The 26,459-nt window shown below is 29.3% G+C and overlaps 1 protein-coding gene and 1 long non-coding RNA gene across 2 annotated transcripts in view; both read right to left on the bottom strand.

Moving 5' to 3' along the window:
* Positions 1–26,459, bottom strand: part of LOC148307104 (uncharacterized) — a 122,122-nt gene that overhangs the window by 58,125 nt on the left and 37,538 nt on the right. Inside the window, exon 4 of the mRNA XM_088263933.1 lies at positions 13,806–13,897. Coding sequence (XP_088120059.1) covers positions 13,806–13,897 — 92 coding nt within the window. The remainder of the gene's footprint in view (positions 1–13,805; positions 13,898–26,459) is intronic.
* Positions 15,037–15,565, bottom strand: LOC148307105 (uncharacterized). Its single transcript, XR_015837903.1, has 2 exons — positions 15,435–15,565; positions 15,037–15,341 (listed from the first exon to the last, which is right to left on the bottom strand). It is a non-coding gene; the product is annotated as an uncharacterized LOC148307105 (long non-coding RNA).

Raw genomic sequence — 26,459 nt, forward strand, 5'->3', positions numbered from 1 at the left:
AGAAAAAAATGTTTGGAAGGCCGCAAGTCATTAGCAACTGTCACAAGAACCGGAAAAGGGTCCGGCCGGAAGACCCACACTTTCCGGAAGCAGCAGGAAAGCAAGCTATATGACGGTAAAAGGGTTAATATTTACCTTGAGACGACGGATGCGCTAGGACTGACATGTCTGTACCAAGTAGTACTATTGTGTGTAAAGTACGTATAAATATGAGCACATGTTAGGGAATTACGTTAATTCTGTAACAAATTTCATTTAATAAAAAAAGCTTATTTACATCTCACCAATAGATGTCTCTAGTGAAGTTCTTGTGATTCAAGAACAAAATTTCATTTGTATTGAAGAAGTCTTACAAATTAGAAGTATGAAGTTTTGCAAGCTTGTACGATTACAGGTTATTAATTATATGCAACCACGAGTGCCCTTGATATAACCACTCTCCTACCTATCCAACTTCCTACATTTACTTTTCAAAGTAACAAAATGTTCTTCACCCTCACCTCTTTTGCCAACCTCATCTGTATCACATTAAAAAATTCTACTCCTATTTCCAAAAATTTCCTCATTAGTAAGCAGGCTCAGTCATCTTTTGCTTCTTGTGATTCCTCAAATTGAAGAAACGTACTAAGAATCAGATGAAAATATGATTTATAAAACTTATAATTTGGCCAGTTATTTTATTCATAATATTTTGAGTATGTCCAATAAATATATATAACGTGGTAATATTTTTCTTTTGTAAATTGGGTGTAAATAATATGTAAAGTGGGTGTATAATAATAAAATAAACAATGTGTTGCTTTGTAATTAAAGAAACGACAATAAAAGTTTATTCTCAATTAATCTTTACAATAATTTTTATATCTATCTGATTCTGACAGTTAATAATATATTTTTTCTATCGGATCTCTTTTGTTTAATTCTGTGCGACGCATGCGACATCCGGTGGTAGAACTGTTTTATTTAGGTACTATTTGTAAGTACTTAATAAAATGTATAGGTAGGTACCTAGTTATTTTATTACATATATATATCAAACATTTAACAACATAAGTTTTTAAATTATCATAGGAACGTAAACAATCTACAAAATATCGTCTCTTCCATATCCACGACCACGGATGTCAAGGGTTTCTGTCGTGAGAGAAGAAATAATTAAGAAGGGAGTACCTTCTGTCAAGTATTCCGAAAAAACATGAAAATGGTAGTGAATTTGAGAACCAATATTACAAACAAGCAGACGGTAACGGATATTGACAATTTACAGGTTAATTACGTTAAGCGTATTAAATTTAAAATTTATAAATAATTAGGTAAAATATATTTCAACGCAAAACAGAAGATAATTTAAAAAGAGACATCCCCATGTATGTTTTGAAAGCGTGAATTTTATTGAGAAAATACTTTGGAAGATAATAAGTATAGACTGTTTGGGTTTTCCCTTCATGGTTTATAATACAATTATTATTAAACACTGGCACGTGCTATTTCACTAAAGCAAATATTTCCTTATTTTCAGTGCTTCAGGTAATAGAAAACATCTACCAATAACATTTCTTGGCTCCAATTACTGCTTTATTAAGTACCTACACGTGTTTGATAAATTTACATGAAGTATATAATTGTATCGTTGTGAAATTCCTTTCATTATCACCAATGTAATACTTGTCGCCTTTTGAACTGACAAACAGTTATTATTTATATAAGACCACATCTTTCCTTGTAAAAACTTAAACAATGTACCCAGTAAATTATTTTCATGTTAATATTATTTTCTCTACTCTAAGGTATCAATATGATTAGAATCATTTTGATATTGAGAATAAACGGGCATTTCAATTGATGAAATGTAGTCAAAACACGACACCTAATAGTATAAATGCGGTTAGAGGTGTAATAACAGAAACCGTTTTCAAAATAACCTTTCTAGATGTTTTTCTTCTTCTAGCTCTTATCCGCATCCAATGGTGAATAGGGCATAGCATCGTATTGATGCAGTGTTATCTTGATGGTTGCTGTACCTTACGTGAAGCCAAGTTGATCAATCCTGCGCTTCAGTTACCAGTCCAGGGTAATATTACATAAATATAAGGGTGATAAATATCTTGTTTTGAGAATCGAAATTGGGACCTCCAGTATAGTATTTAACGGTAAATAGATAATGACAAATACTATTCATATGTTTAAATGGTATGTGAAAAGAAATCACTTTTTATTATTAAATATACAAAAGTACAGGTGAGTAACATATTTTAACCAATAAAACAGAAAATGTACTTGTGTGTGTTTATAAATGTATTTTATTTATATTAAAAGTATCCGTTTATTGAGAAGAAAGAAATAAAATAATTTTATCATACACTTTTGTGTGAAAAGGCTTAACGCAGGTGACGTGTTCTCAAGATGGGGATGTTTTAGGCTTCTATCTTCAGAAGACCTTTCGAGGAGACAGTGACTGACAGGGGTAGATAAAGGTATGGTACAATAATAGTTGTAACTATAGAAAGGGGTACGTACAATGAGAACGGGGCGGTGTTGCTATAGGAAGGGTGTGATCGAAAAATTAGGTATGGTCTAGATCGAATCTTTCCTTAAAATTGCTCTAAAAATAAATTCAACGACATTGGAAAAAATATATAATATTGTTGAACTAACATTTCATCATATTTTTATGGAAAAAAAACTTGATTTGTACAAATATTAGTTTTTTATTATTTTTATTAATACATTTGGTTTCGTCTCGGATCAATTTTGAAAACCTGCAATAGGATTTTTCTCCATCTTTTTTAATGTTTTTCTTCCTTTAATTAAAAAATAAAACTATACAAAAAAATAAAATTAAAATACTAGCACAAGGTTATACTTCCGTGTAGAAAGATTTAAAATGAGTTTTTAATGAGTTTAAATTAAACTTCTGGCGTTTTTAATTTTTTTTGTAATATGAGCAAGAATAATAGTCACAGTAAGTTTTTCTTTTTACTTATAGGAAAAATTCTTTTGTGAAATGAAACTTAATATATTTTATTTTATTTCATTTGATTAAAGAAAATAAATGTTGATATAAACATATAAATAACTGAATTTAGAATAATTCATCGAGTCGCTTTCGGGGAATCGTACAAATTAGCAGTGTACAACTTACACTAGCTACTCCCAGTACGGGTAAGAAACCCTGGGTGAAATTATTATTTTTGCCATTTTCCGTTTATTCCTTTATATTTTCTATAATCTTCTTATCACTTCATGTAAATATCGATCAAGTTAACGCCTCGTGAATCCATGGCGGTGCCTTGAGTACTATAGGATGTAGGCAGGGATACTTTTTTTTGAATGGTACAATATTTTTCAAAAATCAAAGATCTGCGGGAAAGTATCAAACATTTGAAAAATAGTCATTACTATTAAAAAAAAAAATTCGTATGTAAATAAAATTAATTCACTTTACATAACTATTTGTTTCTTATTAAGGTAATCCTTACAGAGACGTAAAAATATTAGATAAGATAATATAAAATCATTAAGCTTTTACAGGACTTTTCACCTGCCATCGATGATGGCCTAAGATTCTGCCTATGTTTACATATCTATATCTGTAGATTATTCAGATGATGTCCTATGTGCTCTAGTGTCTATTCGTGTGGAAATATTTGATGAGACATTTATAACATTTCCAAAAATCTGTTATATTTGCTGAATTTCACAAGCATTATTTGAATAATAATATCGCACTGCATAAGACTATTTTGCGCTAGTAAAGTTAGTCCAAATTTTTTTCAACATAATATTGGCCAACGAATACATTTTGGTTACTTCGTAAAGACGGCCTTGATACTCTATCACATTGATCGCAAAAAAATTCCGAAATTAAACTAAACAAAATGCTCTGAAATTTAAAAAAATATAACAATTCTATCCTATAAACACCAGTTTAGGCAATTATATGGTAATTGATTTAATTAAAAATAAATAAATTACGTATTGAATGATAATGACGAAATACTACATAATTTTTCTCTCCAAATATAAACTTCGTGACTCATATCATATCATTTTATCGTAACACTTTGTTACAATTTTAATGATTGTTCGTGTAAGGATAGAAAACTTTTAAAATTTCTTGGAAAATAATATTAAGGTATTAGTAGTTTTCCTTGTTAGCTGTGTACAGCATCTGGTGCAACGAATTCTCCGTAGAAAGCAATTAAATAATTTCATTAGATTGCTTTGCTCCAAGTTTCAGAATGGCTTGACTAACTTGCACAGTCATAATTCCCCCCGACCCCATCCCACCACCGGACCACCGATGACCACCCACCCCCACACCCCCACACCCCCACACTCCCACACCACCACACCATCTCACTCACCGCACAGCACAGAATGACAACCAATGGACGAATTTCCTATTTAAAATTTTAATGTTATTTTAAAAACTAAAACGAACTTCTGCTCCTTCTTTTCACCATTTTATTATATGTTTATTTGTCTGAAAGTGGTTCTAAAGACATGCTAATCCTCTTTTATTGTATTGCTTTAAGCTAAATTTTGGCAACTTACGACAAATCATGTTAGTGCGTGTAGTTTTAACAAAAAATTTAAATGTAGATTGTAATTCTCAGTACATGAAATTTGATGTGTTAAAAACATGTTATTTTAGTGTACAACACGAATTATTTTAGTTTGAAGTCGTGGTCGAATCACTCGATTAAGTTCTGTAGCGTGCGATGTATTTTATTTTGTATATTAAAAGCAATGTTAACTTTATGATATGGTAATAAAACACTCTCCTTATCATTCGTCGTTCACTTTGTGAAAAACTATGTTTTTTTGTGATATTACACAAAGGGAATGGATTTTGTGGTATTGTGGATGATAAGAAGAGTGTTTCAATATATTTATTTTGTTTACAATTACTCTACATTGTGGTAAAAAATGTAAATTATTGTTAACCAAAAAAAAAAGTAATTAGATTTTTTTTAAAGTTTTGTTTAGTGATAATTAATGATATAAAAACTATAAAAGGAGTTAAATCAAATAAAAAATTATCATCTAAAATCTTAACCATATAAAATTCAACTGTTTTTTCATAAATTTTGCGTATTTTTTCTTATGAAAATTTAAGTGATAGAATAAGCAACGTACATATCCATCATTCCTACTTATAAATGTCAAAGAAAGAGGAGGGTTGTTCAAACTAAATTTATTTCAAATAATGTCGAGTGTTTTGGAAAAAATATGGCGTTTATCTCGAACAAAGGAAATTTCTAAAAGTCATTCATTGACTTTTAATGTCTGTTCTTATTTATTATTTATTTATCCTCACGTCGGAGCAAAATGAAAAATACACCGAGTTTGTTATAAAAGAAGATTATTTATTTGCTGTGATTGAAACAAGGGTGATACATTATTTCTGAGGGAAGCCAACAATAATAAAGGAAGTAAATCGTTACTTGAATGGCCTGAAATATTGATGGAAAACTTTATATCGCGCTATTTGCCATACTTATATGTTGTTATTTGACATAAATAAATAAACATTCTTAAAGATTAAATTTAGATCTTAGATATTCATTCAATACTACCCCGGACTGGCACCTGAAACGGAGGGCTGATCACCTTTCCTTCCTATGTAAACGATCAAGATAACACTGTGTTTATATGACGCAGTGCCCTATGCACCATTGGGGTGCGGATAAGGGTTACAAAAAAAGATTAAATTATAACGATTTTCATTTTATTCTTTTTTATTACATGTCTTACTTAACAGGTTTTTAAGCATTATCTTATTCAACGTTCTCCTAATCACACCACCTAAAAACTCTTGACGAAAAAGAACACATTCAACTACAGACTATAGCTTGATGATGGAATGGTCAAGTAAAGTTTATATTTTACTTGATGGAATAGTTATTATACTGGTAGACGTAGAGTTTTCAATTAGTATTACACAAAATGAACGATGAATGATAATAAGAGTGTTGTATTACCATACCACAAAGTTGAAAATGCTTTTAAAATACAAAATACATTATTTCGTTTATTTAATAAAAATTAAATGGGATATAATTTAGCCGGGATTTTACTATGTTGAAGTACTATCAATTAAACAGCAGCAACTGAATCAATATATCAAGGCATCAGTTCCAATTGAAAGATCAAAGGAGCATATAATGATATACAGTAGTTCTAATCACTCGGATATTCAGGTAATTCAGTCCAATTATCAAGCTACTTGAACACATTAGCAATACCTCAATCACTATATATTCCTCATCAAGTGTCAAGTTTGCTAATGTCAATTTTGCTAATGTTTGAACTTATACTGCGAAAAAAAATACAAATAAATCTTTAATCATACAATTATTCCCTTCATACACTTGGGGACCAGCTTTAAGAGGTAAATAAAGCCTAAAAGGGTCTTAATATTTTCTTGACTTATTCGTAAGACTTACTTATTTCTTACTTACTTACTTACATACTTATTTTGATACATTTGACTTATATGACATACATTTTTTTTCAAATAAGCATTGAATTTCTACACGGTCAATAAAACGAAACACTTAATAGCATGGACTATATTAGCATTATTTCCTCATTACCAATGATAGCAATTTTGTATTATTTATTTGAAATTAAATAAAAAAATTATAGGATAGACGTAACATTTCCCTTTATGGGATTGATTGGCCGTTTAATAGAGCAAAATATATTTCATATTTAAGATATTTAATTTCATCAATTAAAGATTTTCTATCCATGTAAATAATTTATTTTCAAAACAATTTATCGTTTCGTGTTCTTAGAAAAAGTAAATACATATAAAGCTATTAACGGCGTTTTATTATTATTTCTTTATAAAATATATTTATTTTATCATATTACATATTTTTTCAAGGTTTAATTTTATTTTACACTTTAAATTATCACTTTTGTGTGATGTATCATATATATCCAACATGCAATATATCTAGAGTAAATATACATGGAAATGCAAAAAGTAAATTTATTGATGCCTTGAGACGGGAAGTACTCGTTAAATGCGATGTAAATATAATTTCGTCGTGTGTTCCGAATTTTGGGAATACGCAAACCTCTTCTAATGCCCCTTGATCCCATCACACATTTACATCCCACTTACAGCGCCACCCTTATCTCTACACGTCTCGCCCGTCATCCTTCGCACTCAGCACTAGTTCACACGGTGCCCGCGACATAAAGCATCAGGTATTCCGATACCCAACTTACATATTACAGGGTGGTAGGAACGAAAATGGGAATACTAATTGTTACTGCTGGCTTAAGAAATATTTTAAGTAAATTTAAGCGTTTTTAAGATATACATAAATATTTAAAAAATTTAAGCCCACGCGGCTTGTGTTGCTGGTGAAGGGTGGGTTTTAGACCTCAAATATCTATCTCAAAATTTACAACGGTACCACGAAACATCTCAACTAATTTGAATGATAATACTAGAAAATACGAGTTTTACGAACCTTTTTTAAAATATTAACTTAACCTCTTCTTCATCTTACCCTTATCCGCAACCAATGGTCCATAAGGCACTAAATTGTATTGACGCAGTGTTATCTTCGATCGTTACTTACAGGAAGGCAAGGTGATCACCCCTGCGCGTAATATTAAAAATATATTAAAGTGTAAAATCACCAATATTTATTTTCACCCCCCTACCTGGGAATCAAACCCGGGACCTCCAGCACGGTAGTTAAACACGCTAACCATTACACCACGGAAGCGAACAACTTAGACCGAAATAATTATAGTTCGAGTTCACGCGGGGTCACGATCCAATTACAAAAAATATAAAAGATAAAATAGGTAGATATACATATTCGTGATAAACATACTTAATACGATAGTTGTTAAATTTTGACAGCAAAGGAGTTAAACAAAGTAATAAAAAATAACCGTATTCTGTCATATGAATTTTTATACATCTCACGCTTATATTTTCGACTGATGTTCATATTCACAGTGTCCGTCAATTCACCTGTTCCCCCCTCCCCCTCCTCCACCCACGAATCTTCCGACACCCGAATCGATCTTCCTCCCGTAATTTATTTATAATTTACGTTAAACTGACAGAATTTCCCCTGGAGAATAAATGATCAGACAAGTAAAGAATAAGTACTCGAACCCGCAAGGATTACGCCCCTCGTATTTCTAGAACAAACTTTACATTAATAATGATTTTAGACGAACATAATCTGAAATAAACAACATTTGAAAACAAGCCTCTTATAGAAGAATGAATAAAAATAATATTGCGATTTAAAAAATATTTTCCATGTTATTTATCTCGACAGTTCACAATCGTATGCAATTTTCATCTTATCTCATTAAAATTATTCAATGCATAGGCAAGCACGAAACCAATAATATTGCAAAACATTAGTTGTAGTTTTTTTTTTATTAAATATATTTTTAAAATCTCGATAGTGATATGCGTATTGATCACCGAATACATCTCTTTTCTGGCTGTATGTGTAATTTTATATATTTTTTAATTCGCGAATATGTCATATAAAGCACACTAAGTATTTTAAATAAAATCGATTGAAACGATACGCAATTTGTGGTAATATTTGAACATTTTATATTTGAATTTGCCAACCGCTGAAATCAAATTTGTTAACGATAATTATGATATAAAAAGCTTCTTTTCATCTCACCAATAGATGTCTCTAGTGAAGTTCTAGTGATTCAAGAGCAATGTTTCAAAATCGGTTCATATATATATATATATATATATATATATATATATATATATATATATATATATATATATATATATATATATATATATATATATATATATATATATATATATATATATATATATATATATATATATATATATATATATATATATATATATATATATATATATATATATATATATATATATATATATATATATATATATATATATATATATATATATATATATATAGAACTTCCAAGAATTTAAGTAGTGTGGTTGTCAATAATGGGTAGAATTGGTGAATGTTACACGTGTGTAAAGTATCACTGAAACCAGCCTATGACGGTCGTCAGCCCCGTAAATGCCCAGAATTCCATATTCTTCTTCATCTTTGATGAGATGTCAAAAAATAATAAGATAATTATGACTTACTTTTCAATTAATTTCCTTTTTTATTTATAAATAAAACCGCAAATTTTAATGTATTTCCGTGACTTCTCGCAAGCTTAAAACATTTATTTAACTTACTTTAATATTTAATTATATTTAAAAATATGGCGTGTGATTTAATAAATTTAAATGTTAAATGAATTTCGGAGTCTGTGCCAAATATCTGGCTTAAGTTGTTCTGGCCGTGTACTTGATTTTAAAATTTACGTTTTCATTCTGTCCTCAAAACGTACAGTTTGTAATGGAACTGGAATTTCAATTATAAAGAAAATATGACTGCGTTATGTAAATTAATAATGTGTATTTATAATATGTAACCAAAGAAACGTCGAAAGAAAAATAAACAAACTAAAAAAACATATTTTTTTTGCTCCACTTAATTGAAAATATAGCTTAAGGAATGTCACATAGGTTCATTGAACGCATTTATTTACATAAATATATAAACACGCATCATATATGTATGTTCATATAACTTGTATGTAAATCATCGAAAATCTTCATGAGTACACCCTGTACTGCCGTGTATTTTTCATACTTTTGTTTTCCTTCCTTTTCCAACTACCTGATTTACGTTTCTAAAAGATACTGATCGTTTTGTTAATAGAATTTTTTATTATCGTCATATTTCGAGATATTTCATTTATAAAAGCGGTAAACGCGTATGCATGCCACCAGCTGTGACGTCATACATTCGTTACGTAAAAACGTCATTTCATTCAAAGATTAAAAAAAACGGATTAAAATAATCGTTCGGTAGACTTATTCATCATTTAATTGATTTATAAACCTAGTTTCAACACAAGTCCCGTAGTTCAACAAACATTTATAAACGACGAAATAGGTTCGAAATAATGAATATCTTCGTTGAACATCAAAGTAAATCAAATCAATTTAAATGCAGATTGGCTTTTAGGTTATACAAAATTGCATCGGCCGGCCACTATATAGGGTTAGCTTTGTGCATGTTTCAATGATGAGTATCGAGGCTTCTACTCGGCGAGCATTATCCGCTCGTTCGGGTCGGTCGGCATTATATACCCACCCGCTCGTCGGAGTCAGCCCGCTGTGCCGTCGGAACCCCCTCCACCGAGTGGCTGACCAATCAGCAATCGGCAACCAGTGACAGAGGTTAAACATGGAATTTGACATTCGCGGCAGTTGAATGAGCAATCAGCGTCGGGTCTCATTAGCGATTTTACCCCCATTTCTCTGCATTCTATTTGTGGCGTGTCACTCGTGGCACTGGTTAGAAGTTGTAACCGTGGCTTTAACTTTGGACATGTGGTCCAACAGACTACACCACTATTTATGACTTCCAACTCTTTCTGGTACCCTTCATGAGTCATACACATTGTAGATGGTGGAGAATATAACAAGCCAAGGAAAAAATATTTAGTCGCATGTAGTATAATGTGTGAATTGCATGGGTCCAAAAATCTGTGAAACTGAATACCTAAAGTGGTATCGCGATTTATTTTTTTATCATTTAGTTTTCGGCGCTTGCTAACTCATTATAGAAGCATTAATTAAAAAAAAGTTATATAAAATTAAAATAATTGAATATTTTTAAAAACACATTTGGTTTCTAATCAGCAATGTGATGAAAAATTGGGTTAAAATGTTAAATGTAAAAAGTAACAATAATTTAAAATTCCATCCATTTATTATTTTATTTTTGTGGAACAACTTAATTTTTCAGACCAGCATATACTGCATGCTGAATAAAAGTTGTGTTTTTCAAATATTCACAGTTGTAGGTGCATATATCATACACGTATTGTATTCAAGTGTGAAATCATAGTTTATTGGACTTCGAACACACGCTAATAGTGAGTTATGTGGACAGGCGTACACACATGCACAAATACAGTGCGGGATATATTCTTAGTAATGCGAGTTTCCTCTTCCACAAACACGGTACACTTCGGAGAGGCGTTGGCGCACTTATCCACTGTCCGGCCATTAGCGCCATATTTCCTCCAAAGCGGCATTTAATTGTGCAGATTACCCCTTTATGTGCGGGGAGTGGCCATTACTGCGGAGAGCTAAAACTAAAACAAAAGGGACCTGCTCACCGCATTTTTACATTTCGCGATTACTGGAATGATTGTTGCCTCGAGATCTTTAATCCGCTTTCGATTGCCCACGTGCGACAATTATTATTTCCTTCGCAGTATTGAGTTTTGTTTTTAAACAATACAGTATTTTTATACTTAAAAACACTAAAGTTTATTTTAATATGGAGCTAAACACATTGTTATTAATCCGTTCGGTAGCACGTCTGTTAAAGGACGTATCTTAAATGATCTATTATGAGTTTTTAAATAAAACAATTATTTATAAGTTGCCTAAGAAAATTATTCTTGCTTATTAAAAACAAAGATTTTAAGCATATTCAGTTTGAATATCTTTAAATGATAGTGAATGTGTATGGTTAATAATAAATGAATAAGGTTGACCCCTTAAAACAACGATGGATACAATACAATAAATACAATGGATCCTATAACTCATATCGATCATGATTTGTCACAAAGGTCATTTATGTGTATTATTCGTCTAGTCATAATATCTAAATAAGATACCTCTAAATCTAATAGATCTTAACGTCCTATTGCCGGACGTAATTTCATCGTGTGACTTTTATAATAAATAATGATAAAAGCCTATCCAGACAATGACAACAATAAATACCAATTGTCTTTAAATTATTATTGATTTATTTCTGGTCAAACTAAACTAATTATTTGAAGCGTAAACAAATAAATCATTTGAAACAATATTATCAATAGCAAGCATGTACACGATTTATCATAACCTGTCAGATATAGCAAATTTATCAAGAATAGAAGGAAAGCAATTCATTCGGTAATGATTTTGATATATGGTGGCTCGTTCGTGATAAATTGTAATTTATGGATTATGTAAATATCTACGATATCGAAACACTTCTTGCGGCGGATGCAATTAGTAAAATGATAATTCTAAATATTTTTATTTTTTGCATAATCATATGCGAATAAGTCAAAGGTTAAAAGTACTTTACATTTTTTTAAAGATGACAAGTCGTGATTAAAAAAAAACAGTCGCACGAAATATTTATGTCTCTAAAAAAATATCTAAAATACTCCGGGACTCTAACAGGGAATTTTCAGATGTCCTACTGTTCCAATAACAAAATTCTACATTTGTTAATTTGGGAAAATACCTGGGAGGGAAGAAAAGGGGATAGGGGGATAGGGGGATCAAAGATCAAGTTAAAGACAGTTTGTACGAAACGAGGGACACACTGTGATATCAATGTCTGCTTACAATGTTAGTGATCTCAGCGCTGACAATGTCGAGTTGAACATAAGTATTCATCGTTACTTCTCCCAATATTCATCGTTAACCAATTTTGATGAACGATAAATATAGGAATATATTCAAGTAAAGGACTGTGAAATTAGTCACGAAATTACTAACACTTGCCATAAGTACACTGAGTAATAAAAGCTTGTGATGGCAATAATATGAAACAATCGGTGAATGCATTTCCAATGTCGTTGCTATGTCCGGCAATTTGTCAAATTAATCCCCCTAATGGACTCTTTAAGCTGCATTTTCGAGTGCAGCTTTGATACTATCGCACTTTACTATTTCCCTGCCCTCCACGGAATTCCAGTAACGCAGGGGCAGATATAGAGAATGGAACGCCACACCCGTCTGTTCTAACAAAAACTCCTAGTTTTCTCTCTATGTATAAAGTCATTCATATGTGCCCTCCAGTAATAAAGATTTTTATTTTAGATTCTGATTGATTTCGTCGTGTCAAGTCTTTCTTGAACATTCTCGTTCTATTCTCTTATACTATTTTAGTTATTCTCTAATCATCCATTAGTTCCACGTGTCCAAACTACCTCAAAGAATCTGTCTTATTGTTTTCATTGCCTCTAACTCAGATTTATGTTCCTTCATATTAAATTCTGCCAATCATCGATTTTCGACACTCTTCTCTTGTACAAATGTGGCAGTATTGGCAGTATTAGGATTACATCGACCAGAGGTGAATTATGGGTTTCTAGTATTTTTTTTAGAACGTATCATGTTTTTTTTTCAAATAATTTGTTTTTTCATCATAATTTGTTTGTTATCAATTCATAGAATCGTACTGTTTACTTAAAAACATTTTTTTAAAAACGAATCACGGTTGACTGAGTATTAGAATAAACATTTATCATTATTTTTCAAGGCCTGTATATATATAAATATATATATATATATATATATATATATATATATATATATATATATATATATATATATATATATATATATAAATATATTAATATATATATATATATATATATATATATATATATATATATATATATATATATATATATATATATATATATATATATATACATATATATATATATATATATATATATATATATATATATATATATATATATATATATATATATATATATATGTATATATATACACATATAAATGTATTAAAATTTTACTTGAACTTTTTTTTATAATTCTTTTGTTTTCAAAAAAATCAATCACGTCAAATGTTACTTGGGTTAATATAAAATTAAGTTGTGATTTATCGTATATTGGGCCTTAAACTGACCTGACACTGCTGGGGGCCCTGTCTGCTGGGGGAAGCTGCCTTCGGACGGAGTCTTCTGGACACAAATCTACTGCCACCGCCGCTCTCTGTCCCTGAAACAATGACATTCGGTCAAAATTATGAAGAACCAAATTGATGGATAGCAGAAAACAGCCTTTTTCAGACATTTAAGCTTTTCTTTCACTAAGCTATTTATTGATAAAGATAAAAAAAATCAATTTGGGATGAGAGTATGGAGATCAAGGCATTTACAGGGCTTAAGACCATAAGTAGGTTTAAGTGGGCACTGTATACACTGTATAACGTTCACAATTCTACCCATTATTGATATCCACATTACTTAATTTTTAGATATTTTTTCATTATTTTATTTGTTCCAACATACAATGTATCTTTCTCTTCGATCCCTCATCCGCACCTAATGGTGCATAGGGCACTGCATCATATAAATGCAGTGTTATCTTGATCGTTCACACACGAAGGAAAGGTGGTCATCTTTCCGCTTCAGGTACCAGTCCAGTACTAGTCCAGTACTAGGGTAATTTTTATTAAATGTTACAATAAATTAGTGCTTGTCATATGAACTTAAGAAGTCTTCAAATTTTACCTTAAGGTTTGGAATAAATAAAAATAAAACAGGGTTTAACGAAGCGTTCCTTTAAAACACATTTTTATATATTTTTTCGACACTCGAAATAAGATTTTTCGAGACTCTGATTTTTGACATGATAACTTTCATCTGAATTGTATGTAAGACGAAGGAGATTTTTTGTTACTATCGAATGAAAAATAAATTGGAAAAATTCAAATATTATAAAATGTATATTTCAAATAAAATCGAAATTAAATTTGTTTCCTTTGATTTATTTATAGTAATATTACATTCTGTTTTCAGGCAGACTTACCTACACATAAAAATAGAAAGATATTATCAAGCAATATCGTTTATGTAAAAATATGTTATGGCCATTTATTTACTTTACCAGCGACCTAGTATTGTCGTTACCGACATCGTCTAACTATCATCACGATGTCGATGATGACTAAACTTGGTAAAATTAATACGTCGGAAAAGCTTTGAATTGAGTGTTTTAATATTTATAAATCCATTTCAACCAAGAAATGTAATTAGATAATTTTAAATATTATCGATAAACTTTATGATATACATGATTCGGCTACGTGAAACGAAAAAATGTTTGTTGTGTTTGAGAAAAATGAAAAAAAGAAATAGAATAATAAATGTATCATATTTATTTATAGTTAAATATTATACCTACCTACGATTATTTAATATTGATTTTTAATATGTTTTTATTATCATAATATTATGAATAAATTTGGACAAAAAGTGAAATCATTCGTTTAAACAAATATGTTATTAAATAACTATTACAAACATTTTGTACAAATATACAAAAGAAAAGAATGTAAAGGGTCCTTTCATTTGTTCATGTATCATAATCACTGCGCTTTCCATAATATCATGACCATTATCTCGACATCTTTTGGCAACGTTCGTAGCATTTTTTCAATCTAAAAGAGAAGAAAATTATATTAGCGGTATTATGAAAGAGAGCATTGTTACTAAATCGCTTAAGAAAATAAAACAAAACAAACAAAAAATACCCAATGAAGAAGCCATTTGTGTCGAGACTCGGTCCGGCCCAGAATAACCGGATTAAAATTTACGACTTTTCCGAGAAAAGTGTGTCAAAAACGAAAACGAAAAAGAATTGACGTAAAAAATTACAAAGGAATTTGAACATTTTGGAAGAGAAACGTAAAATATTAAATATTTGAAGAGACTCCGCCATTGACGAGCGAAACACAAAGATTAATGAAACTTCCTGAATATTTTATTTCGAGTGTCTGACGAAGAAACTTATAATTTCGGAAGTGACAGTTACGCCTGCCAGTTGCGTGTGAACGTTTATACATATTTTAAATGGCGAATTCCTATCCAAACAGGTGAAGAAATAATTGTTTTAGGAGGATTTTTTAAAGTAAGAATGGCTTCTTTTGATGAACGTCACTTTGATACAAGAATATCATGGAACTGACAGTTTTGATGTTCCTTCATTAAAATAATAACGGAATGCTTCCAAACGCGTTTGAGAAATTTACCAAATTAATTTGATCTCATAATGAATAATTTAATAATGAAATATTGGTACGCTTTCCTTACTAATAAAAGGTAATTTCTCGGCAAAATTGTAATTCAACACATTGTTATTTTATGTAGTTAACCTTCACCTGACAATGTGAATATTATTGACATAAATTTTTTTTTATTGATCATCACGGACATTGTTATTTTTAAGTTATTGACGCGATCAAATAAATTAAAACCAGAACTATTTTTTTTCATTTAAATATCTTAAATGAAATCGAGACTTGGCTAGACACATGTTAATTCATTACCCTTAAATAAAACACATCTTTTTCCTAACATTTAGCAGAGGTGGCTAGATCAAAACTCGTTTCTTCAAGATATTTGCTTGTGCATTGTACTGTACAATACTTTGGTTGAAAGTCAGCGATTTATTTTTGATTGTTTCATGTATTTATAACTTCAGGTCGTAGTATAATATATATATATATATATATATATATATATATATATATATATATATATATATATATATATATATATATATATATATATATATATATATATATATATATATATATATATATATATATATATATATATATATATATATATATATATATATATATATATATATATATATATATATATATATATATATATATATATTTATATATATATATATATATTTATATATTACGACCTCCTCTTACAATTTACATATACACATATACATATATGTATATCCGAGTACATATCTACATATAAAATAAATCTGTCATGAATCTTAAGCAACTAAAGTTTCTATTGTCAGACTGTATCGGCACATAAATTTCAGTATGTGCCAAAACAATTTCCCAAAACAATGAAATAATTCTTATATTAAAACGCAAAATGATTCATGATGATGTTTTCTCAAACAAGATGTTCGAAAAAGTTTATTCTAGCCACCCATCATTCCGACTGACAGTTTTTTCTTCGTTCCGCTTCGTGTGCTGCATTTTTGGCACAATTATTGTATTTCCAACTAACAGTACTTAGTATCTGTAAAATGTAAGGTAAGAACCAATATTTTCATGTGAAATCTTATTTATTTTCACAACATTTTGGGGGTGTTCAAATCCTTATTCACAAATCTGATTTTCTTCAATTTATTTTACTTAAATAACTCCGAAGTTGAGAAACCCTGATTTGTAAACAAGGGTCTTGGACGACCCAAAATATTTTTAATAAAATAACTTGTCAAATTACAAGCTTCATAAAAATCCAAAAATCATGTTTTCAGGTGACTTCCAGTTTGTAAAATTGTTCAGGAAAGATCAAACATACGTTTAAAAATAAGGATCTCTGCCTTAATACAAAGCTTACTCAAAGCAATCATAGATATGAGTTTTAAAATTTTTAGATGATGAGGTTGTCAATGACGGCTAGAATGGTGAATGTTACGCGTGTATAAAGTGATCACTTAAACCAGCCTACGACGGGTCTTAAAATCGTGACGGGTGTAAATGCCCAGACCTCCATATTTTTCTTTATCTACGAGAATATTGAGATGTCAAAATGTATTATGTTCCCCATACGAAATACGATATGAATTAAATCCATTGACTATCCTTTTGACGATTTTATAAATATAATATGTTCTTATGATGACGTTCACTAACTTTTACGACAATGAATGCCATTTTGAAGCTAAAAACATACGTTCAATCTAAAATCAGCAAAAGTTTATTGTTGTTGTTGTTCAACAACAAGGCCAACTAAATTAAGTAAAACTCAAAATACAAGAACTTCAAAAATTATGCTCTCTATTTCCGTGTATTTGTATTAAAATATTTGATATTTTGCCCAAGTTCGAATAGTTTTGATAAAATATATAAATGTTTTCTACTGCAAAACATAAACAGTTTGAGATTATTGTAGTTGTTGAATCGTTCTGATGAGCGGGACACGGTGACGGTTTCTGGTTTTCGCGAACCCTCGCGGGAAATCACAGCGCAGATTGGTGCCTGGCGCCTGGCGCCGGCGCTACTGGTGCAGCGCTGTATGGGGTACACCAAACTAGGCTCCTTGCATGACACGAGCGAGTCTCGAGCACACCACAAATGACGACTTGTCTCATTTCCTCGGGGGTGCTCACATGTTTTTAGACCTTAATGCGCGATGACAAACGGGAATGCTCTCATTTTCCAAACCGAGATTTACATTTGTAAAATTTCTCATCCCGAATACACGATCCGAAAATATTCCTACATAATATCCATATGTTATATCCACTTACAAAAAATTATAAAATGAAATCAGTTTGACGATTTTTTGTGAAAGTAGATACATATGGTAGTCGATATATACATAGTTCGCATCAGACAAATCAATAAAATAAAATGTATATACATTTTGTCTTAAATTTTTGCTCAAAATCTCAAGTCTCCTTAATTATTTTTTTGACATCTCAACAAAGATGAAGAAAAATATATATGTCTGGGCTTTTACAGAGTTAACGACTATCATAGGCTTGGTTAAGTGACACATTCATCAATTCTATCTATCTATCTATCTATCAAAGCTATTATTGAATAGCTTTGATATTTTAACACAACCTTGAATTTCAATGAACGTATATTTTTGTAAACCAGAATTTTCATTTTTACCTCAATGCTCATGGTAGATAGCATGCTTCATGACAGATGTCAATTAACATTTTGAATGTTTTAGATTGCATTATTGTTTGATAGATTTTCAATAATTTCACCGAATTACAAGCACAGGCATTGTGAAATTATACATATTGTAAATTCATGCTGTTTAATGTATTTCTCATTAGACACTCGTTACTTGACTAAGCCATAGCAACTCGTAGCCAAGTACAGACAGTTTATAATATAATCAGCATTAAAAGCACTACCCTCTTGATATTCCTTTTAATAGCTTAAAAAAAGGTATTTCAGAACTTCAAAGTTTATATCTGTATTCTTTAAAACAAATAAAATACAGAAAATACCCAGTCATACCCAGTAGTTTCAATATTCATTTTTTTAAAAGATTTATTATTTCATAAATAAATCTTACTCATTTATTTGCTATAAAATATTTACTAACACGTTAAATCCTTTATAGTTATATGCTGGTTTACGTTTTACTTTCTCAATGAGCAAAAACATATTCAATATATGCGTTTTCTCTTCTTTGCGTATTTTACGTTCTAATTCAAGTTGACTAATTTCTTCTTTTCCCATGTTCAGTAAATAAACAATCTCGAGTCGCATCCGCCATCTTGTTTGTGTAAAACTAACTTCAGATCTGAGTAATATAAGACGGCGTAGACTTTGATCTTTCTTCATTCGTTCTTGCTTAATTACCGGAATACTGAAGAGAAGATACATTTAGAAACATCGTGAAAAGTTACTCAGAAAATAATAGGTTAAGGTTGCCTGCAACAGATGACCTCATAAAACGTTTGAATAATAATCATTGACTCACATTTTACGTACATATAACTACGATATTTTAAAATGAAAAGATTTGTTTGACTTTTTTATGATTTTTTTTTCTAATTTTTGTGGAAAATATATTGAAAATATAAATTTCACTTGGTAAGTACCACTATTTCTTTAAATATATTGCTACACGTATTTTGACGCATTCCGCATACTTTTTAAACACCATATATGGAGCTGTGTCTAAATTTTAGAGTTGTGTCCATCTTTAGTGGGAATATGGATACATGGAGGCTTAAGTCATTATCATATTGTTAATTATGGGTAAATTATTATGAATACTTTTATGAATTTCAATTATTTTTAATTATTTTGTATCAATCATTTCAAGTATTTTTATGTTATTTTTGTCGTCATGCGTGTGGTTGTTATCTATTAAATGGTTGGTAAACGCCTTACTTCAACGTCCTAAGGACACAACTTCAATTTAGATACATATAGCTTCACATTCGGTGTTTAAAAGCGATGCAGAATACGTTGAAACACGTGTTACAATATAATTTAAATTAAAAATGGATAAATATTACCACAAAGTAATTACCAAATCATTTAATGAAAGTAGATTTATTTAATGTTTTCAACTTCTAAGCGTGGTGAAATGAATTTTGTTAATAAAATGCTGCAGGATAAACCAAATATGTATAGCTCATTCACAGATGGTTTTGCACGATATTGTTCCTAGACGCCTCATATTATATGCATTACAAATTCCTTATAATCGGGGCTGATTCTCAGTGCTCACTAAGGAGAGTCCTCGATAGATAAAGAATTCACAGGACACGATAAGACCGGTTGATCCACTTTACGTTCTCCCAGGACATTATGAATAATAAAGAGTAAATCCTCTTTTCTCAAAGACATCACATCTCTGCGATGCTCCTTCCAGAGTATTATCCGTGACTGTTTAATGAACCTATTTATTTATTTATTTCAACATGGCCCTAACATTTAAGGTTCAAATCTATTTTACCTTTTCCTTCAATGAATATAAAACATACACGTAATTGATTAGAAAAATCGATCCAGAATATTTACTCATGAAAAGCTTCGGTAGTTTATTTGTGTAAATAACGAATAAGTGTTTACAAAAGTGATATTACACAAAGTAAACAATGAATGATAAGGAGAGTGTTTTATTACCATACCATAAAATTATCAATGATTTTAATATGCAAAATACAAAATACTTTTATTTTATTGATATTTATATTATTGATAATAGAAACTTGAAATAAATCAACAATATTCTACGTTTCCTATCATGATATTTTTAATGAAATCTTGTGCTTAAATAGCAGACTCTGGGTTAAACACCTCGCCTTTCCTAAATTAACTATAAATATAAGATCACTTGAATATTTCAAAGTTAGCCTGATATTTTTTCGATAAATGTAGGTACTATTTTATATTTTGATGTGCAATATTTTGAATTTCATTTTCGTATGAAATTCATTAATTCAAATTGATTTACATCACTCTTTAATAATTCTAACATAGCGCAACAGCTGTCACTCAACAACCTGATTTATAAAAATATTTGATTTCGATATATTAATTGTAAAACCGGATTTTAAACAACCAAACTTTTTAGTAATAAACAAAATATTTTACAATTATAAACCAAACAATTTCCCATCGAAATATTATAAAATGTATATTTGAAGTTAATAAAATTACTGGAAATCTCAAATAATGTTAAATATTAAATCGCTATGAATTTTAGATGTACTCGAGGAGATTTTCGTTTTTCTTACGAAATTATTAGTCTTTGACGGAAACTCAACTTCCTTTTTACTTAATCATTAATTTATTCGGACCATATTTTTCAAAATCAAGGATGTTGAAATATAAATCAAAGTAAATTATTACAAATATAACCTAATTAAAGATAGCTTCATTATTTTTCACGATTAAACATAGTTATTTCATTAATTGATTCGGCAGTCACTTTGTGGTAAAATGTATCCATTTTTAATTAATGTTTTATTTAGTAAATACCACTATTTCTTAAAATCTACTGTGACACGTGTTTCGATGCATTCGCATCATTCCGCATACGGTGTTTGAAAATGATGCGGAATGCATCGAAACACGTGTCTCAGTAGATTTTAAGAAATAGTGGTATTTACTAAATAAAACATTAATTAAAAATAAACATAGTTACTCTAAGCATACTAATTAGTGACGGTGAATGATATTTTTTTGCGATTTTGGCCCACAGCAAATTGACACACTTTTTTGAGATTGAATATCTAACAAATATATTGATCTGGCATTTCAAATATGAAATGTACCTTTTAATTTTAACCATCTATCAGTTTAATTTGTAGTTCCTCGTTTAATATTTTTACGTTTATATAACATTGTAATGGTAATTACACAAGCTTGAAAGATAATTACATAGGCTGAACTGTCAAATTAAAATCTAATTAGAAGTTAATACTTTGTCGTGGATACATCAAATTAATTAAACATCAATCAATCTTATTATACTACACCCCCTAGTTTTACAAGTTGGAAAACGTGACGTCAGAGAAATTCTTATGTTAATAATACAAACTGATATATAATAGACTGTTTTATTATAGTAATATCTATTTTGATCTGAAAACCAGTTGTAAAAACGATGGAGTGCAAAGTGTGCTAATAGTGTGAAAAATGTAAAAAATATTTACCTGACTGAGCAGTTTAAAATCTTAATTTATTATTTCTTATTTTCAACAAGTAAATGAAAGCAATGAATTCATAAGGTAGGTACCTTTCTACAACACGAATGTCATTCATAATTTATTATCGATTTGTTTGAATGAATGAATAGCCGGCGATCATTTGTATTTTCTCAACATTTGAATAAAATAATACTTTGAACTTCATAAAAATAAATGTAATTGTCATTCTTATAATGAGCTGTATCCGGTTGCACGATGCCAAGGTTTAGCGAAATCAAACAGACAATAATAAATAGTGCATAAAAAAAACACAGGCGTTTTTAAATATAGCACTGTGTCAAAAAAAATGAAAATAACTTTGGAAATTTAAGATGTTGATCAAACGAACATTTAGATTTGAATTGACATGGATTCATACATGATTTGGTACTATCTATTGACATACCATATATACATGTACCAACATTTGTCCATTGATCGGCTCTGCAATGTTTCCAAAGTCCATAGTGGAATATATACAAACATATGCCGTCATATCTAATGGAAATTAAGTCGATGGTATTATCTGATACAAATATATGAAACTATTGTAAACAGAGATCCAAACTGCTTTGAACAACGCAGATACTTTTTTCAAGTATTTGAATAGGTCGCCTGTTTTACAGCGAGTTATGAATAGTATATGATGTAGCTTAGTACCATCTGTTTTATTATGTGGCCCAGTCGTTTTATAACAAAGGTTAGAGCCCGTATACCTATTACATAATAAATGGTCCTGTATGCTCCTACTTCTGATAATACCTCGCGTTTAGTTTTGCTTGCAAGCGATAAAATCAATATTCCTGCGGCTGAAACAGAAACAAGAGCGCTGAAAATATGGCGTTACTCATCCGAACTTACCCCGATCCTGAAACTTTTCTAACTTCCTTCCTCCTCCCCGCCCTCCCAGCCCTCCCCCCACCCTGCGGGCTTGAACTATTAATACGGTTTGTACTCCAGTAGTACGAAGAGCCCGAAGATTGATTACAATGTTTTGAAAGAAACAAATTCCCCGAAAAGGTCTCTGGAGCATTGCCTTAATATAATACAGTTTAATACTGCTGCTCTAAAGTACTTTTTAGAAGGTTTTCTGGAAACAAAACTCTAAAACCCCCTTTCTCGCGAGCTCGGGGAATTCACTTTTTCGGCTTCCTCTGATTACGATAAGAGAAAACTTGATGATATCTTACCAGGACTTATTTTTAATATTAAAAATAGTTGAAGAATTAAAATGTGGAAGAACATTAAGGAGAGTTGGTTATAAAAACACGATAATTAATTGATATCGGAAGATAACAGACAAGTGACAGATAGACGAGAGTTCTTTTACCATCTCTTTATTTATCTTGGGGTAAACAATAGGGTGAATTCATATGACATCTCAATATATGTAGATAAAGAAGAATATGGAAGTCTGTTTACAGGGCTTATCACGTAAAGTAATCACTTTTCACACTGTAATATTCACTATTCAACCCACGATTGACAGTCACACTACTCAAATTTAATTGAAATTTCAAAGTTTAGTTCTAGTTTTATAGTAAAACTAAAAAAAATTAATAAAATGAATTAAAAGCTATAGGTAAAAAAAAATTGAGCAAAAATTACATTATTTTATCGGCGTGAGACGCTGTTAGCCGATAAAATAATGTAATTTTTGCTCAAAAAATTATATATCAATTTGTTATGAACTTTTTTTCGCCAAGCTTATTCAATATCTCAAAAAAGTAAGACGTAATTAAAAAGTAGATAAAGTAGGAGGAGTGTGGGAAAAATTAAAAATGAGTGAGCATTGTGAATTTAATTCTAATACTGCTAAGGTATACCATAAGTTAGTCATAAAAAGGGTTCATATTGATCAATCATGACATTTTAATTAATATATTGTAATGTTTAAAAAAAAATACACACACACACATATATATATATATATATGTATATATATATATATATATATATATATATATATATATATATATATATATATATATATATATATATATATATATATATATATATATATATATATATATATATATATATATATATATATATATATATATGTATATATTTATATATATATTTATATATATATATATATATATATATATATATATATATATATATATATATATATTTATATATATACATATATATATATATATATATATATATATATATATATATATATATATATATATATATATATATATATATATATATATGTATATATTTATATATATATATATATATATATATATATATATATATATATATATATATATATATATATATATATATATATATATATATATATATATATATATATTTATATATATATATATATATATATATATATATATATGTATATAATATATATATATATATATATATATATATATATGTATATAAATATATATATATACATATTTATATATGTATATATATATAAATATATATTTATATATATATATATATATATATATATATATATATATATATATATATATATATATATATATATATATATATATATATATATATATATATATATATATATATATATATATATATATATATATATATATATATATATATATATTTATAAAACATAAAATTATTTGTGACTTATGTACTACATATATGTCTATCAGAGTAGAATGTTAAATATCTGAGAGCTGTTACATTTTATAAAAACCTTTATTTCTCTTATATAAAAAAAACAATACTCCTGCTTCATCAGCAAATGGGAAAATATACAGAATGGTAACTTTTATCACGCCACTTCAATCATTGATTTTTACGACAAAGATAGTTTGTGAAATTCAAGACATTACTTTAATAATAAATTAATTTAAATACCTACTATTACTTACTGTCTGATGTGAGATTCGAGCAAAGATACTTCGAAATTAAGCGTCATGTGCCCTATTCACTGAGTACACTTATCTTGCTTGAGAGCAGTTAATTTTAACAACACGTTTTTTTCAATATTTGTATATAACCGCTCACTCAAGTCTACCAGTTTACACAAGTACCAGTGCCTTCGTCAGGACAATCGCTATAACAGTATGCAAGAAACACTATCCACCATTTTCATAGCAAAATGCACACGCTTACACCTACACAAAATGTATAGATGTAAAATGTGTAATTCCATAGTGATTTTTAGAGACGGGGTTTTTTTTACTAGTATGTTTATTATATTTATTTCTATATTTCTGCGATGGTTTTTATTCTTAGTTAGTCAAATTATAAAAATGTGTCGTAAAATATTGATACAAAAAAGGGCATTGAAAAACATTTCCGCTATGCCTCTTTCATTAATTGTACATGTATCATAAAAAATAACATAATTTTTAAATATCCAGAATTCTTTCCAATAATCTTTCTATCCTACTTTAAGTGAGATTTATAAGGAAGTATTTTGCAATTATTAATTGCTTCCTCAATATTGAAATAATATAAAATACATGCAACTTAAAATATAACGTTACATTATTCATACGAGGTTTGTAAAGGTTAAATATATAAAATGCTAATGTTTATTTATATACACTTTACAAAGCGTGGGGTGAGGTAGAGGCCTAAACAGCTTAAATAGGACCAAACCCGATACCCAAGTTTCTGCTTCGGTATTATTTATTGGAGATTTGGAAATTTCTAGCAACGACCCCAAACTGTGGGCGAAAAGAGGTACTGGCGCAAAGGGTGAGAGGGTGGATGTTGTTATTCTTGTTGTTGAGATAATTAAAAATTTATTCTGAGTTATGAAATTCAGGAACTCGTTAAATATGTAGCGAATCCCTTATTGGCAATACAAAACAGAAAGGGTGATTACCCGTGACCGAAATATACGTGTATAATAATATAAAGTGTATTGATATTTAATTAAGAGTAAATACATTCTGAATTCACCATAACTTGTAAGAACTTTATTCAGGCTTTGGTTATTAATGTTTAGAAGTTCAATTTAATTCGAGTTTTAATTTATTTATGGCACTACTAGTTTTCAAGATTTGTTTATTACGATATTAAAAAAGCCTGTAAAAAACAGAGTGATCGGAATCAAATCCCCACCCCCGGAATACCACCCTCATTTGAAAAATATGTTATTAAACCTCGCTTAGAAGTCACATGTACTTTGAATCGATGTAAACACGTTTCCCATATTTAACCGAAATATTCCTAGATAAAAATAAGACATCTGGAGTAACATTATTTCTATACTTTTTGTTAGCTTTTGCTAATTCAATATCACTTTGAAAGTCGAGTTTTGTTATTTATTCAAACGATTTTATGTTTTTTTTTTGGCAAAAATGCTTAAAGTAATGTT

This window comes from Brachycentrus maculatus, unplaced genomic scaffold (assembly GCF_059751285.1).
Source record: "Brachycentrus maculatus isolate JH-2025_06_01 unplaced genomic scaffold, ASM5975128v1 h1tg000209l, whole genome shotgun sequence".
NCBI classification, from domain to species: Eukaryota; Metazoa; Arthropoda; class Insecta; order Trichoptera; family Brachycentridae; genus Brachycentrus; species Brachycentrus maculatus.